The 15,562-nt window shown below is 37.8% G+C and overlaps 1 protein-coding gene across 11 annotated transcripts in view; it reads left to right on the top strand.

Moving 5' to 3' along the window:
* The window catches only part of LOC118405913 (dipeptidyl aminopeptidase-like protein 6), a 239,590-nt gene that overhangs the window by 157,958 nt on the left and 66,070 nt on the right, over positions 1-15,562 (top strand). The window contains exon 1 of one of the 11 annotated variants that reach the window (XM_035805765.1): positions 1,645-1,792. The exons of 8 other annotated variants lie outside the window; for them this stretch is intronic. In XM_035805765.1, coding sequence (XP_035661658.1) covers positions 1,760-1,792 — 33 coding nt within the window. In that variant the 5' untranslated portion in view covers positions 1,645-1,759. Of the gene's footprint in view, positions 1-1,644; positions 1,793-2,983; positions 3,062-8,453; positions 8,481-15,562 lie in introns of those variants that run through there. 2 more of the 11 variants (XM_035805760.1, XM_035805766.1) reach the window with 2 other exon arrangements.

Here is a 15,562-nt window from a genome sequence, read left to right as displayed (position 1 = left end):
GAAACACAACATTTTTTTCCTTTGCCTAAGGCACGATCTAGACACGGTTTTTCCCGATATCGACGAGCCGAAAACCTCTCGCCGACAGCTTTTTTTTCAGCGTCAGATATTAGAATTGGAACTGCAATATCGCCATAAGGATATCGGCAGAATTTCTCCCGAAAGGTCCGGAGCATTTGCCCGATAGCTAAGCAGGGGTCCCCGATAGCTTAGCAGGGGTCCCCGACAGCTTTCGCGGGCATGTACATGTAGATGTGTCCCGACTTTGGGAGGGCTCATTAGCATATAACACAGGCTCATTAGGCTATATAACTGTTTATGACTACAAGCGCCATGGGTGTCCCGCGGCCAACGTTCCAGATCCCTCCCGACACATCCACAGATATCGGCAAAAACTGTGTATAGATTGGGCCTAAGCTAGGCTGCGTAAAAATGGCTCTGTCATTCATTAGATATTTTGTACAGGTGCTGCTGTATATAGGATTTGGTATAAACTTTGTTGTACATGATTTGATTGTTGGAATGTATCATGTATCTGTCAGTCTTAAAATATTAGATTGGATATTCCGAGTTTGACGATGGCTAAAGCTTGCAGGTCCCATACTCAAGTCAAAGCCAGTCTTTTTTCACCCTTTTTATTATGGTATTCAATTTTTTTTTAACTAAAAGGAGCCTAAGTGAAGTGTATTCTTTCTATTCTATGTCTTGTACTGGGAATTAAGTTGCTCAAATATTTCTATATATAGATAAAGCAGCTAAAACATCCCCATCAATTAGCTCCTAATGGTATGACCCAGTAATGCTTGTAACTTCCAGAATGTCCCTTTAATGGAGTTATAATTAGATTGTGGGGTAAGGGTCGAACCAGCACTATCTGTGGGGTCTTTTGGGGGTTTGTGAATATTGGTATTAATAATTCAAAATGCCTTCATTCAAGATGCTTATTAACATCTAAGGGAATCTAGCATTTAGAGTATACAATGTTGAATTTGACGATAGATGTCATGACAATAGTAGAGTTAATACTGTTATCTCTATAACTATGTTTTTCCATGTATGTGGATATTCTAGGAAATTATATCTTTCTAGAAGTTTGAATATCTTGTACTTTATCTGTTCTTGCTTTTGATGCACAAACTTAAGCATATAGGCTTGAAAAGATCTTCTAAAATTTCATTGGCATGGGTTTAAGTTCTGCTGATATGTTCCAATCTTGTTGAAGGCACTTTAAACAAATTCCTTCACTAGAACCAGGTGGAATTGAGAACCAGCGTATGTGTAACTATGGTTAGTGCCATTCCTTTGGATAGGATGTTAAATGGAGGTCTGGTATTTTAGGAGAGCTATACCTCAAAAACTTAAAAGAACCCACCACACTTATCTATTAAAGAGAAGGGGCCCTTCCTGGTGTGACTGTATCAACTTGACATTAACCATTCTGGGTATGCAACTTGTAGTTAAGTTCAGTAGAAAAAAATATACAAACAAACAAACATATATGTCGTTGAGTATAAAATTTATCGCTGTTCTGTAAGACTTGTTTTTATCATTTATTCGGTGAGGTAAATTCACTGTACTATCTTGTGTTGTGTGACAAATTCAGTCAAGTCAAGCGGAAACCCCTTCAAGAGCCTTCTGACTATTAAGACAGTACATGTGCATATGTTTGAAAGGTTCTTCCATGGTAGCAACAATCAATGTCAGTCAGACTCAAATGAGTTTTGTCATTTGGTGAGAACTCTCAGACTGGGAACACAGAATGGTCCAAGCACAATCCTTACAGAACCTGGAGGTAAACAGTTATTTTCTGTAGTTTTCATTCTGTTTGTTTAAATTCCTGTGTTCAATTGTGGTGCCTCATATAGTAGATTTAACAAGGGAATTTCAAACTAAAAAGTTGTAAAATTTTCCCGTATATATTATCCATAGACAGTGACAGTATACAATGTAAGTGTGAGATATACATGTATGTGTTAAGGGTATATATAGCAGTAAACCAGATTTGCTTCGGGTATTTTCTTATCTTTTTCATGTCCTTAAGTGCCTCTCCAAAGGCTGTGCTTAGTGATAACAGACAGATCCAATTGCTGTCAAAACATAGCAGCCCTAGGGCACGCCACTAGTCTTCCTGGACTTCATATGCAACACAAAACAAATTATTTAGTAAAAATACATAGTTTATTAGATGGACTGACCTGCATTCACTATCTAAATTTTCCAATTAAACTGCATTTATTGTTTTGTTACAACTTTAAGACTTTATATCCGTAGACAAAATAAAGCGCTTACCAACAAGCTTTCGATCAGTCCTCTGATCCTTCTCAAGTGGAAATGACCCAAAGCCTACATCACACGTCCGGAACGGAAGTGTGATGTCAGCAAAGGGTCAAAGGTGCTTGGCAGTTGGTAGCGGCCCCCGTCTCGGTTGAGGGAAGGTTGGTGGGCTCTGATGCAAAGCACCTTTGACCCTTTACTGTTTTCTTCTTAGTATTAATATTATCCATGAATTGTGATAAAGTCAACAAGTTGCATAGTCTCAAATATTGTCTGCAAGTGATCAAAAGTATGTTTGATACAGGCCCTATTGGAATCAGGTAACGCTAGTTCACCTTTATTTGCGGGTTAACCTATATCCGTTGTTTCTAGAAAAAACAAGGCATTTTGGGATAGCAAGTTGACAGACGGTTGTTTCAAACCGTATATTGAATATCTTGCTATTTGAAACGTCCGTTGACTTGATACTGTATCCTAATTACCTTCTCTTTTTTAACAACGGATATAGGTTACCCCACGGATAAAGGTGAACTAGCGTTACCCTGCTCCCTTCGCAATTAGGATTCTTTTTTCAAAATTTATTAGGCCTCCAGCATCCTGGAGCTAAAAGCCTTCCAGGTCTAATTGACGCTAATTACGTTATAACCAGCCACTTAGACCATTGGCTGAGGGGCCGCAGCAAAGATTGAGACACATTAGACAGTACAGTATTAGTAGCCCTGCAAGGATGGAGTGTGCTAAGCGATGTGGAGACCATTTTTCTGCTGCAGCTTTGAAGATTGCAGAGGTACTTTTTTGCGAACAATTAGCATTGTTGCACTGTAATGCTTTTTATCCTTGTTTGTTGTAAAAAGGGGTAACAATAGTTCACCTTAAGTTTATCCATTGGGTAACCTATATCCGTTGCTTTTAAAGACAGGGTATTTTTGGATATCACGTCGACGGACGTTGGTTTCAAATTGCAAAATTTTCAGTATATTGCAGTTTAAAACTACCACCTGTTGTGCCTGATATGCCTAAATACCGGTAAAAAGCAACGGATATAGGTTACCTCGCGGATAAAGGTGAACTGAGCGTTAGGTTTGAGTAATACTAAAATGTACAATTTAAAGTGGCATCTGCATGGTATAATGGGATGGTATTCGGCCTAGACCTTTGAGAGGGTTCAAATCTTTTGATATGCCCTGTTGATGTTGTGCGCTCACAGGTAAAAATGAGTTAAGTACTTCTAATAACTATGGTTAGGATTTTTCCTTAGATAGGACGTCAAATGGAGGTCCCAAATTGTGTGAGGAGAGTTACATCTACATCTCAAGGACATAAAAAATTTGTGCGCAGGTAAAATTTGTCTGGTGCAGGTAATTTTCAATGTTACCTGCACCAGTACAGGTATGCAGAAAAAAGTATTTTGAGCCCTGATAGAGGTAATGGTTCTTTTGAATACTATTACCTGAGTAGAGATGGTACATGAATGAAACATCACCACATGTGGACGTTACGGTAGGCGGTCTAAGTCATGTGACAATTCAAATAAGTCACCCACAGAGTCAGAGTAGAGTGGATTTGGGCTGTGTTTTCCTGGCTTTGTCACTGGCGAACATTTGTGGATGCTTGTAACAGTTATACTGTCATAATGCCAGCTGGGGCAGCAAAGGTATTTTTTTCTCTTGCTACTAACGGTTCACCTTTATCCGCGGGGTAACCTATATCCGTTGTGTTGCTAAATATAGGGTATCCAGAGATAGGGTATCGAGTTGATGGAAGGTAGTTTCTAATTATATACTTTATTATTTTAAATATTTCAGTTTGAAACCATCATCTGTCGACTTGATTTCCCTAAATACATTGTTTTAAAAAAGAACGGATAAAGGTTACCCTATGGATAAAGGTGAACTAGCGTTAACAGTTTTGAAAAGAATTTGCAAAAGGTTGTGAAATATTGATACTAGCTAATGTTAACGTATCAAATGAGTTGGGCTAGTGTAAGAAATTGCTTGAAAGTCCATTTTGACGGGTGAGAATAATATTATGCAATGGGCAACGGATGGTTCAACGAACATCACTGGTAATGGAATTTGCTTTCATCAGTAGGCCACTGACCTGAATACAGATTTCTATGTCTCCTTTCTAGTTATCTTTAAAGGGATATATTGTAAAAAATTAAGTTACTGTTTTTGGTAATTTTTCTACATTTAATTATTTATCAACCTTGTCAGAAACTTTTAAAGTAGTAGGCTAATATCTGAAAGTAGCAGGCAAGCCGCTTTGCGGCTTGCAGCGAGCCACGAAGTGGCAAGCGGGGGGGTAGGTACGGGAGGGGGGTTGCCCCCCTCCTGTAGGGGGAGTTTGGGGGGCCTCCCCCAGGAAAAATTTGTAAATTTAGACCCCTAAACATGGTTTTTGGTGTATTCTGGGCAACTTTTCTTGTCAGCTTATATCTTGGAATTAACCATTTTGTAAAAGAATCCATCCACAATCAGGCATGTTGTGTTTCTAGTTATAGTCCAGAAAATAGTCACAGGCACACAGAGCTAGGCCCATGCACTCAAAGGTCCAGATATTAGAACTCCGCCTCCTTGGAGGTGTGGTGGCAGTGTCTGCTGCAAGCTCAGATAATGTAAACAACAGAGAAAACCTAATACACATGTGGGACATTCGTCAAAATGACAGTTTTCAGATCCCTGAAGACCTAGTAAGCTATCAGAAAACTGCCAGAGATTTATCAAGACAAATTGCTGGGGGATTTTGTAACAAAAGTAGGCGGCTGAAAAATGTAAAGTAGGCGGGGAAAATAGCCGGCTGCCGGCTGGATTTGACAAGGCTGATTATGACTTAAATCTACCTTTAGTTATTCCACTTCGCAGCAATTTGAACAACAGATATAACTTTATTGTGCCGTGAGGATGTCTTGAAATATGCACACTTCCCACGGCCGCTTGAGCTGTCCACCATTTTATCCAACTTTCTAACAAACCAAGGCGTGCTCTAGAACGCGTTTGGTGGTTCGCTCGAAGAAGTTTGTTGAAAGTCCCCAAGAAGCTCTGAAGATCTGCGACCGCATAGTTCGATTCGGAAATCTAGGTCTGACTTACTTCCGGTAGGCTACCCGGAAGTAAGTGAATTTGGTCGCAGCTTACTCTGGCGTTGTTAATTTAATAGCGCTTGAAATGTAATAAAATGACGCAGACAAGTTGGAAATAAGTTACAAATCTCAATCTGACAGGAGATTTTAAAGTTCAGAACATTTGAAACTTTGGCGCCAAAACTTTACAATACTTCCCTTTAATTTTTTTACTTCATATCATCATTGCATGATTGTTGTTATTATGTTTGCGGAAGCAGCAAACATATAGTTTTCCTGCAGATATTCTACCAAAACGCAGGAAAAGCTGGGGCTGTACCAAGCTCTCTACGTTTCCAGCTTTTTGATTGGCCACAAAAGGGCTTTCCTCGGGGATACGTCACATGTGAACCTATCAGCAAAACGCTTGCTCAAACCGGGATCCAATGAAAACACTGATGACAAAGCCTTTGGCTGTGAAATACAGCTTTTCGATTGGCTGAAACTCTATGCTTGTCATCGAATAAACCAATGAACGCACAGAATTTAAACCGGCCGGGCCACCTTGAGCAACATAACGTTATAAGACTTATATAATCATGTTAAACCACGTAGCATAGTGGGGAGTGATACGGCCTCTCACGCTGAAGGCCACAGGATCGAGTCCCGCAGGGTCACTTTTTTTATTCCCCATTTTAGATATGTATCTTGTATTAACAACATTTTCATCTTGCAAACAGGGCATCGTTCGTTGTACACGCCTTTTTCAATTTTTTTCTTGCACTCAAAAGACGTGCGTGGCGTTACGGTCGGTCGGACGGTCCGTGTGGGGAGGGGGGCTTGTCAACGCCTCATTGCCTTTCTACTAGTTGTTTCTTTTCTTGTGATTTTTCCTTTCTTTTCCCTTCGCAAACATCCTGCATTTTTTTCAAAAATGTTGCCTTTCTAGTTCTATGAAGCATTCCAAAAAAATTAAAATTGAGACAATCATGGGAGTTTGAATCCAGATTTTTTGGAAATGTGCAATGTGCTCTGTGTTCTACATGTATCCAGGATTTTTTTGTGATGCCTATGGTTAGGCAACACCAATTTTTTTGCTGTTTCTCGGATTTCCTGACCCTATTTTTTCTATTTGAAAAGAGACAAAAACTTGGTCACACCTCGTGTTGACAAAATTTCACAGTCTCTCCTCTCTCAAATCAAGTATGGGCCTCAAATTCCAGTATATGTACGTGCCTATTTTGGACGGTAATAATTTGTTATCGTTTTTCTTCAAACTTTGGACTTTGCTACCAGGGACCCTCTAAATGTTGAAAGTTTAGGTTTTCCTGTCCGATCTCTCCTACCCCTAACTTTTTAAAAAGTTTTTTTATTATTTTTTTTCGACCGACCAACCAACCCAATTTTTTTCTAAAAGAATCCGAGAGACAAGTAAAGTGGCCTAAGTATGGTACATTGTATACATAGTGAAGAGACCAACCACAAATTCTGAAATGATTCTAAATGATATCTCTTTGTTTTTCATGTGCTGTGATCTACCTGGTATCAACCGTGAACACTAATTGTAGGTGAGTACACATTAACCTTTTACATTACTTTTTTATTGAAAGAAAGAAACATGCAAATTGCTAACTCTATTGGTTCAGAACACCGTCCTAATGCGCCGTGAGTGGCAAATGTTAAAAGGTAACCAGTACAGTACTTTACATGGTCTTGTTTGTACAGCTTGTTGATACTACCATTTTAATCCACCCTTGTGTGGATTTGAGTCCTCCATAATTGAAACAATCTACTATGTTTGCTTGGATACATGTATACTAGAAGTGTTTGTACTAATACATTTAGAACTACATGGGACATATCCTATTCAAATAGATTGGTTGTAATTATTTACACAGACTGTAGACACACACACAAGCTTCAGAGAATCAACTTTCTGTTGTGTCATAACTAGATTATATATAACTGTAGGTTTAGGGCTATTTTTAGCACTATTTGCATTCAGTAACTGTTCATTATGAATGGATGGTGTGTTCAGCACCAAGGAGAAAGTAGCTACATATTTAGGGGTTTAGAGCTCTTTTAGTGTCAATTATTAGGCAAGAACATGCCACTATTACGCTACATGACTTCATAAAGCTTTTTCTTCACACAACCACCACAGACTTTATTTTTATCAACATTTTGGTGACAGTATCTCACGATGGTAGAGTGTTTGGCTCAAAGCCCAGAGGTCCTTGGTTTGAGTCCCCTGATATGCTCCGACGTTGGGCTCATGGGAAAGATACTTTTCACAAATTTCCTCACTTTGCTCAGGTGAAAATGAGCACCTATAGCTTTGGGGGAAAAATTGAATCTCTCGGGTGGGACGTTAGATTGAGGTCCCATGTTTTACATGTAGCAAAGCAACTCTCAGAGCACTTCTCCAAGCACTTAAAAGAACCCACCACATTTATTGAAAAGAGTACTGTTATCCTTCCCAGTGTGAGTGGTTGAAACAAATCTGTCTGGATATGCAGCTTGTACATTTATATATCAAGTACAAACCTGGTGTGTTACAATGTATGCAATAGGGCGGTTTACCAGGTATGCAAATCATCTCAAAATTTCTTCCTACTGTGAAATCAAATCCCTGCAAACTTGAATGCTTTTACAGTACTGCAAACTTGAATGCTTGAAGTCAAATCCCTGCAAACTTGAATGCTTTTACAGTACTGCAAACTTGAATACTTGAAGTCAAATCCCTGCAAACTTGAATGCTTTTACAGTACTGCAAACTTGAATACTTGAAGTCAAATCCCTGCAAACTTGAACGCTTTTACAGTACTGCAAACTTAAATGCTTGAAGTCAAATCCCTGCAAACTTGAACGCTTTTACTGTGACAATAGCTATGAATCATAGCAGAATTTAATCCATAGCCACCCACCCCTTGATACTGAATGTAACAATCCGACATCCCTCTGACACTGCTGTGCATTAGTGTGATTGATAGTACAACGTTAATAGCTTGGTGACACATCAACCATTCACTACCACACACGGCCACAGTGGTGTTATATAAAACAGGACTTTCCTACGCTAGCTACGGTCACCGTGTAGAATGTGAGACGAACGTCATACCGCGGAAACGTCATGGCGCAACAGGTAGGGACTGGTCGGAGAACGACAGATGTTGATGAAAAGAGATTGATTCGCAGTGTGCGTGTGTTTGGCATGTGTAATCGGTAGGAAATTGAGCCTAATAGTCCGTGTATGTGTACTACACACATTGTAAAAGTGATGTCAGTAGTCAGATGATCTGTATCATTTCTATCAATCAAAGATTTAATCCTACCGAATGGCTTGTTTTTGTTTCATATGTGGCAGCCATTTTAGCGTGATAGTTAGTATGCACATTTTGTATCTATAGACTGTGCCATACATGTGTGTACAGCTAAGTACATTCAAGTGTCTTGCATACACATGTACTTGTAATGCTGGTATTAATGTTATTAGTTGCTACATACATTGGGGTCACTTAGATTTATTTCAATTTTCTGTGCAGTAAAAATCAAGAATTCTTGCTGGCCTTTAGTTTAAGTTAAAAGCAATAGTCTAGTAAGATAATCATATTGTAATAAGAATTTTTTATTTATAGAAGTCATAAAAGATGGCAATTTTTAATCATGGCTTAATCTTTGCCCTGTTTTGATATACAATGTAAGGCCTAAGGAAAAAATATTGTTTCTGGTTAGCAGTTACTGACCCTAGACCTTTTTGTTGTTTTTTTCCCAGGAAAGGACTTAGAATTTTTTCCTAACTTTTAGATGACAAATTTGAAACTAAATTCCTGTATTTTACATTCAACAGTTTATTTTGTTGAACATAAAGAAAAAAATATGAAGTGAACATTGCACTTCTTTGTTCAGTTTATTAATAGTCCTATGCTTGAACAATATATGTCACAACCAGGCTTTTAGCTAGGATTTTATAATAGGGAGTCCAAACTTACTGGTGAGTTGCGGAAAGTGACTATTGTAGGGAGGTTCAGGGGGCATCCACGTTCTATGGTGCAGAGGTTTTGATGATTTTAAGTTAAAAAAGTGCATTCTTAGGTATCCCAAGAGGCAAAAATACTGTTCCAGAGGTCACAGTAGAAGACTGTGACCACAGATGACCTGGTAGCATCCCTGGTCAATCAGAATTTCATGCTTGTCAGACGATTTTCTCCTCAGTGTAAAGGCGTCCAGGGGCATCAAATTTCTTGTTATTCTAAGAAAAGTGCGTCCAGATGATGCGTTGACGCATGCCTGGCTAAAAGCCTGACATCAACATTTGTTTACTTGTCAATGAATAAGAATAAAATTTTGGGTCATTCCTTATCTGATGCAAGGAAAACCGGTTTCCGATCTCCATAAACAAGGCTGATGGAGTTGGCTAAAAAATTTGTCAATATATAGTTCCATGTTACCTTCATTCATAATGTCATTTACCAACAAAGAAGAATTTACCTGCAAACATCATGGAGCTTATTTGCTCAGCAAAGAACCTATTAAGTCCAGATTTCATGATTTATCAGGATTTGTCTGGATTGGGACAAGCTTACATCTCATAGATCCCAATCAGTTAGTAGAGACTGGTGCAGGTCTGACAGATGGCAAGAACGGATGTCAGATTAAGTTTAGGCTATACCAATTTTATTCATTGCTTCACAGATTCGCTCGCTCCTACTTTTTTGAAAAAAAAAAATTACGACTAAATTTTCACCATTAATGAAACCATTCACCAACTTTCTGGTGTAGCAAATTGGCCTTTATATCATAAGCTCCTTAGAGTACTCTGAAATGTGGGTATTATTATTGCAGTAACTGTTATATTTTTCATTCATGAAGAATGGGACAAACATAAAAACTGACACTACTTTTGTAATTTTCAACAAATAGGTGCTGTTTCTGTACAGTAACAGTGTTTTTGTACTTTTTTCAAGCTGAAAACTTTTTATTCTTTATGTTTTGATTTAAAAAAGCCCTTATCTTTACCCCAACCATTTTACAATTTTTATTTTTATTTTTTTTTCCGCCCTATTGCTCCATATCTTTTATGAAAAAATCTGTGAACCAAGAAATTAAATTGGTGTGGCCTTAGCATGATTACAGATTCTAGTGTCATTTGGGAGTCTGCATGTGTTTGGGGCAGGCTGAAATAGCTCTAAAGAGAATATCTCAGTCCAGGGTTGTAGGCATCACCCATCCTTCCGTCCTTTGATGGAATTTTGCAGCTGGGGACGGAAAAGATGTTTGCCCATTCCGTCCTCGGTGACAGACAAAAATTGATAAATTATACAAAAGATATAAAAAATGTCTCCCTTGTGTAATTTTTCACCAAAACAGATGCCGTTAAACGGCTTAGTCTACCAGCATAATTTACACCTCAAAATGTAGGAAATAGCATTTCAGGTGAACTAGAATTCTGTTTTGAAACTCCTAAAATTAAGAAATTTGCCAGCAAAATAGGTCCAATGGACAACAATGGGTGCCAATAGACATCAAATTGATTCTGTAAAATGTTATTCAGTTTGAATTTTAAGGTTTGCTTTAAAAAAAGATATTGCACCAGGGAATACATGTTAAACTTTGATTATTTGGCTATAAGCTTTGTATCTCGCACAGTGTAGCTTTGAATATGTTTTTTTTTTTACTTGTGATGGAATTGGCTCAGTTTTGTTTCCCTGTTCTTCTCATTCATCTTGAAATGCATTGTCCAGTCCTTGGTAGAAAGGACCTCTAGTGATTGTGAAGAGAGCTGCAGAGCTCAGTGAACATTCTCCAGATTTTAGTTAATTTGGTTGTTGTTGAGCATTTGAAAATTTTATCATGAATGTAGCAGAACACTCTATTAGAATATACACTAGAGTAGACAATGTTGTATGTCCCTGTGGCACAAGAGGTAATGCACTAGAGCTGCGTTTTGGCTATCTGGATCAAATGGTGGATCCATTTGCCAGATCAAATCTAACAATATGGTATATGGTCAGCTAATAGGACTGTTAATGGACTTGTAGGTTTTTGTGACTTTGATTTGATATCATTATTGCGTATGTTTTATCATTCTTTTGAGTTCTATTTTCTTTGTATGATTTATTGATCCAGAAGGATGCTCGCTACATCATGTTGTATAATTATAGATCTAGTTTAACTTTAATTTCCAACACAAAAATTGGACTCACCCAAACTTTTGACTGAACAGCTGTATTATAGTCAACTTGATTGCGTTTTTAATGATTTTCTTGAATCTTGATTTGTTATGGTTTGTAATGGCTCCCTTGGCAATCAGTTACATTAAGGGACCACCCTGAAGATTCATAAATAAAGAAATAAATTAGCCATTGTCATTATAATAATATAAATGAAATTGTCATAACCTTTGCAGTGAGTCTTAACTCATTGTATTTTTCCCCTTTGACAAATGTTACCATTAGATTTGAACACAATAGGTTTGAAGCTTATTATGACCTTGAATCATAGCCACTGATAAAAATATGTACAAGTCAGGACTTGAAGAATTTGTACATAGATGCAGTCTTCTAGTCTGTGAATTGTTTTAATTATCAGTTAATGATAACTCCCTGAATAGCAAGATTAATTTCAATTGACATTGTCTTTGACGACCATCTGTCACCTTCCTCAGAGCAATTCTGACTGGTTTACATTGCACTGCAACATAGGTATTGATGCTAACGGGCACGGACCTGAACGTTAAGCATTTAGAATATTATATTCTTCTTCTTTCTTTACTATGGCTAGTGGAGTTTGCTGCAGGTGAAAGCTGTTGGTTAGAAAGGTGGCAGTTAGTACATAAAGATAAAAATATTATACTATTAGATTGAATAAAACACCTGGTTTCGAGTAAAGAAATCTTATTACTTAAATGCAATTTAAAATATTTTTTTTTTAAATTTAAAGAAAAGAAAAAAGAAAAAAGAAAAGAGTTTCAGTAAAGCAAGGTTTAACCTCACTGCCTGTCTTTTGAGCTTGAATCTAAAACTAGACCGTAACCTCAGTAGTTTTGTACAGAATTTGGAACCAGTAATAAAAATGATTAGTCTAATTTGTTAGTTTTCCTGACAACAATTTATAGCACCTTTCACTTACAGTAAGTTACACTCACTATCCTGTTTTAGTGTCACTCTGTTGTTCCCCATCTTGCAAGGGTATGGATGTTGCAGGATGTTGTTCAGGTCTGATTGCTGACCTCCAGCTGCCTGTGTCAAGGGGGTTGGCCTTTTGCAGGTTAAGTTTGCAAATATCTTCCTTGACATACTTCCTTTACATACATTTTATGTATCTAACATGTAGTCTCACCTAATATACGAAGAGCTTAAATTTATTGCTCAACATTTGTACATTGTACAATGTATGGCAACGACTGTTACACAAAGTACAAAATATAGAATAAGACTTAACATCCTAATTAATATAACAAGAAAGGCTAACACAAGTCTTTAATATAGTGTTACAATCGAGTTGGGCTATACATCAGCGGTCAAAGATTAGGGCGCACAAAAAAATAAGGTGCAGAAAAGTGCATTATTATGAATATATTATCATTGGCTCTGCATGTACTGATACATGAATATCATCAAGGTTACAGTACATGTTTATACAAATTGTAGCATGTTTTTCAATAGTTTCACCTGACATATACATTGTATGTACCATATGGATGGAATTGATTTTTCTAAAAAACTAAATATCCTCCTAGGCTTGTAGGCATGAAATCCGTAGCTTGATTTCCATCTGCTATAACGCTGAAGCCATTACATAAAGGGTATTACTACTATTTGTGTGATTGTGTATAACATGAGATCTTAGCATCAATTTCAGAGTAATTACTATAGGCCACTAATGCTGGCTATTAATGGAATTGGATTTGCTATCCGATGTCGTCATGGATATGTCTAGTGTTGTGTATAGGGGTGGGTACCGGTACAGGTCCGGTTCAGGTCCATAGGATCAGGTCCAGGTCCAACCCTGAACCTGGACCTGATTCAGTATGTGTGAATGGAGATATTTACAACAATGGTCCATTTTCCTATGAAGAAATATGTTTTGTGGAATATTCAACTTTCACTGGCGTTTTAAAATTCTACAAGGCTAACTGCCTCAGTCTGTACAATATTGACTGTTAAACTTGGTAGAAATGACTCATAATAGACCCTACTCTACTTCGCTTTTGTTATTTCCCCCAAACCTGTGAATTTCTGATCATATAATCTGTTCATTTTCCAATCGGTCCAACATCCGGTCCACCAATTTGTTTCAGGTCCATTTTTTTTGAGATAGGTCCAATAAGAAAAAATGGTTTTGTAGTTGTGTATATTGGTAACCTAGTAAGTCCAATCATTATGGATGACATCCCCAGTGGCAACCTGAAAACTGATGGGAACGTGCCACAAAAATTTAGGAAAAAGAAGTTGCCATTACTACGGAAGCAAAGTGGTTATAAAGTTTGACAAATAACTGAACAGAGTAATGGTATACCAAATGACAGATTCTTGATTTTTTTTCTATGTTCAACTAAAAAACATGATGATGATGATGACTTAAATCTTCTTTGACTTTGACTTTCAGAATTAACTTTCATTTTGGCATTCTATGACATTAATATTACACTCTCGATTCTTTTTAGTACAGTATATGGCAAATATTTGCTGATTTTTAAGCATAGCTGTTTTTATATGATTTAAAGCATAATCGAAAGCATATTTTGGAAATGGACAAAAAAATTTTCTCCCATGGATGTAATCCATTACAATGTATAATCAGATCACCATGGCCAAATAAAAATTGGTCTGTTTGACAACAGTGCACTGAGCTTTTTGTAACCAAGCCGTGGGCCGAGTCAAACGTAATCGTCCCTTTGGTGCAATCTCAGAGATAACATTCAAGAAGGGATGAATGTTGGCAAAGACCCTGACGAATCCTTGTGTCAGTGTAGTCAGATTACTTTTCTCTGTATTGTTTAGGAACACTTGCAACTTTGTATGTGACATCTTTAATGCAGTCACTGTGGTGTGTCCTGCAATGATACCCAGATAGGACTACTTGTCTCGCAGTAACTGTTACAGTTGGTACTTCTATCACCATGGTTTATGGTACATGTCTGTATCAAAGGAGATCCCATAAGCTAAGGGCACAACCCGCAGCACGTGCAAATACCTGCCGTCTACGTGCCAAAACGTGGGCAATCTTTTGGGATCCGTAAGTGGTAAGCGCCGCCTCCGTATGAACTCGTAGGGAATCCGACGGATTTTGGAGCACGCAGACACACCGTAGAACTTTACGTGCAGGCAAAACTTTGTGTGCCATCGGGCTGCGGATTCGTGCCAGTACGGATGATGCACCTGTCCTGTACAGCCTGAAGGTTTTCAGAAATAAGTGGCGTCTTGGCCTACCTAAAAAATGTACGGACGAATTGCATGTACGGCGCAATTGTGCCCTTAGTAGCTATAACAAGTACAACTGTACTGTAGTCTACAACGTATAAACTGTGAGTCAATCAGTGCTATAGACAGAGAGACAGACAGAGAGAGAGAGACCGAGAGAAAGAGAGACAGATACATGTAGAGACAGAGACAGAATGAAAAAGACACTGGTCAGGTTATGGGCCAAAGAGAACCACCTTGAGGTACTCTCGCAACATGGCAGAACGATTATCGTGTCACCGGTAAGTCTGCTTTACTTCAGGAAATATCTTACTGATTTGGTTGTGAATGATTGTGCATATTTGTAATTAATTTTTGCTTTGAAAATAATTATAGGAAATCTTTATTGACACGACAAAAGAACAGCGACTTTTGTAAGGTCTATAACAACTGCTTACAGTACAATAAACTGACATATACGGATTTGTATGGGTATGAATAAATCAACATATTGGGTCTAGCATAACGTTGAGCATTAATTTTGTGGATATATTTGCCTACTTGTACACAGTAAGGGTTATCGCCTACCTGTGAGAATGTAATTGAATTTATCTATCGAACATAGAGTAGCAAATTCTTTAGAGCTAGCGGAAAGTAGTGTGCACAATTTTGTGCGTTTATCATTATAATTATAATATTATATGTGAATATTGTTCAAACAGGTCTCGGCAAATACAATATATAGCTGCAGCTTTTGAAGACAAAATGTTCAATTATGAAATATAGGGCCAATCTTAACTGCGACACAATTATTTACATTTAG

Source organism: Branchiostoma floridae, chromosome 18 (assembly GCF_000003815.2).
Source record: "Branchiostoma floridae strain S238N-H82 chromosome 18, Bfl_VNyyK, whole genome shotgun sequence".
In the NCBI taxonomy this organism is placed as follows: domain Eukaryota; kingdom Metazoa; phylum Chordata; class Leptocardii; order Amphioxiformes; family Branchiostomatidae; genus Branchiostoma; species Branchiostoma floridae.
This window is presented reverse-complemented; position numbering and strand designations above follow the sequence as displayed.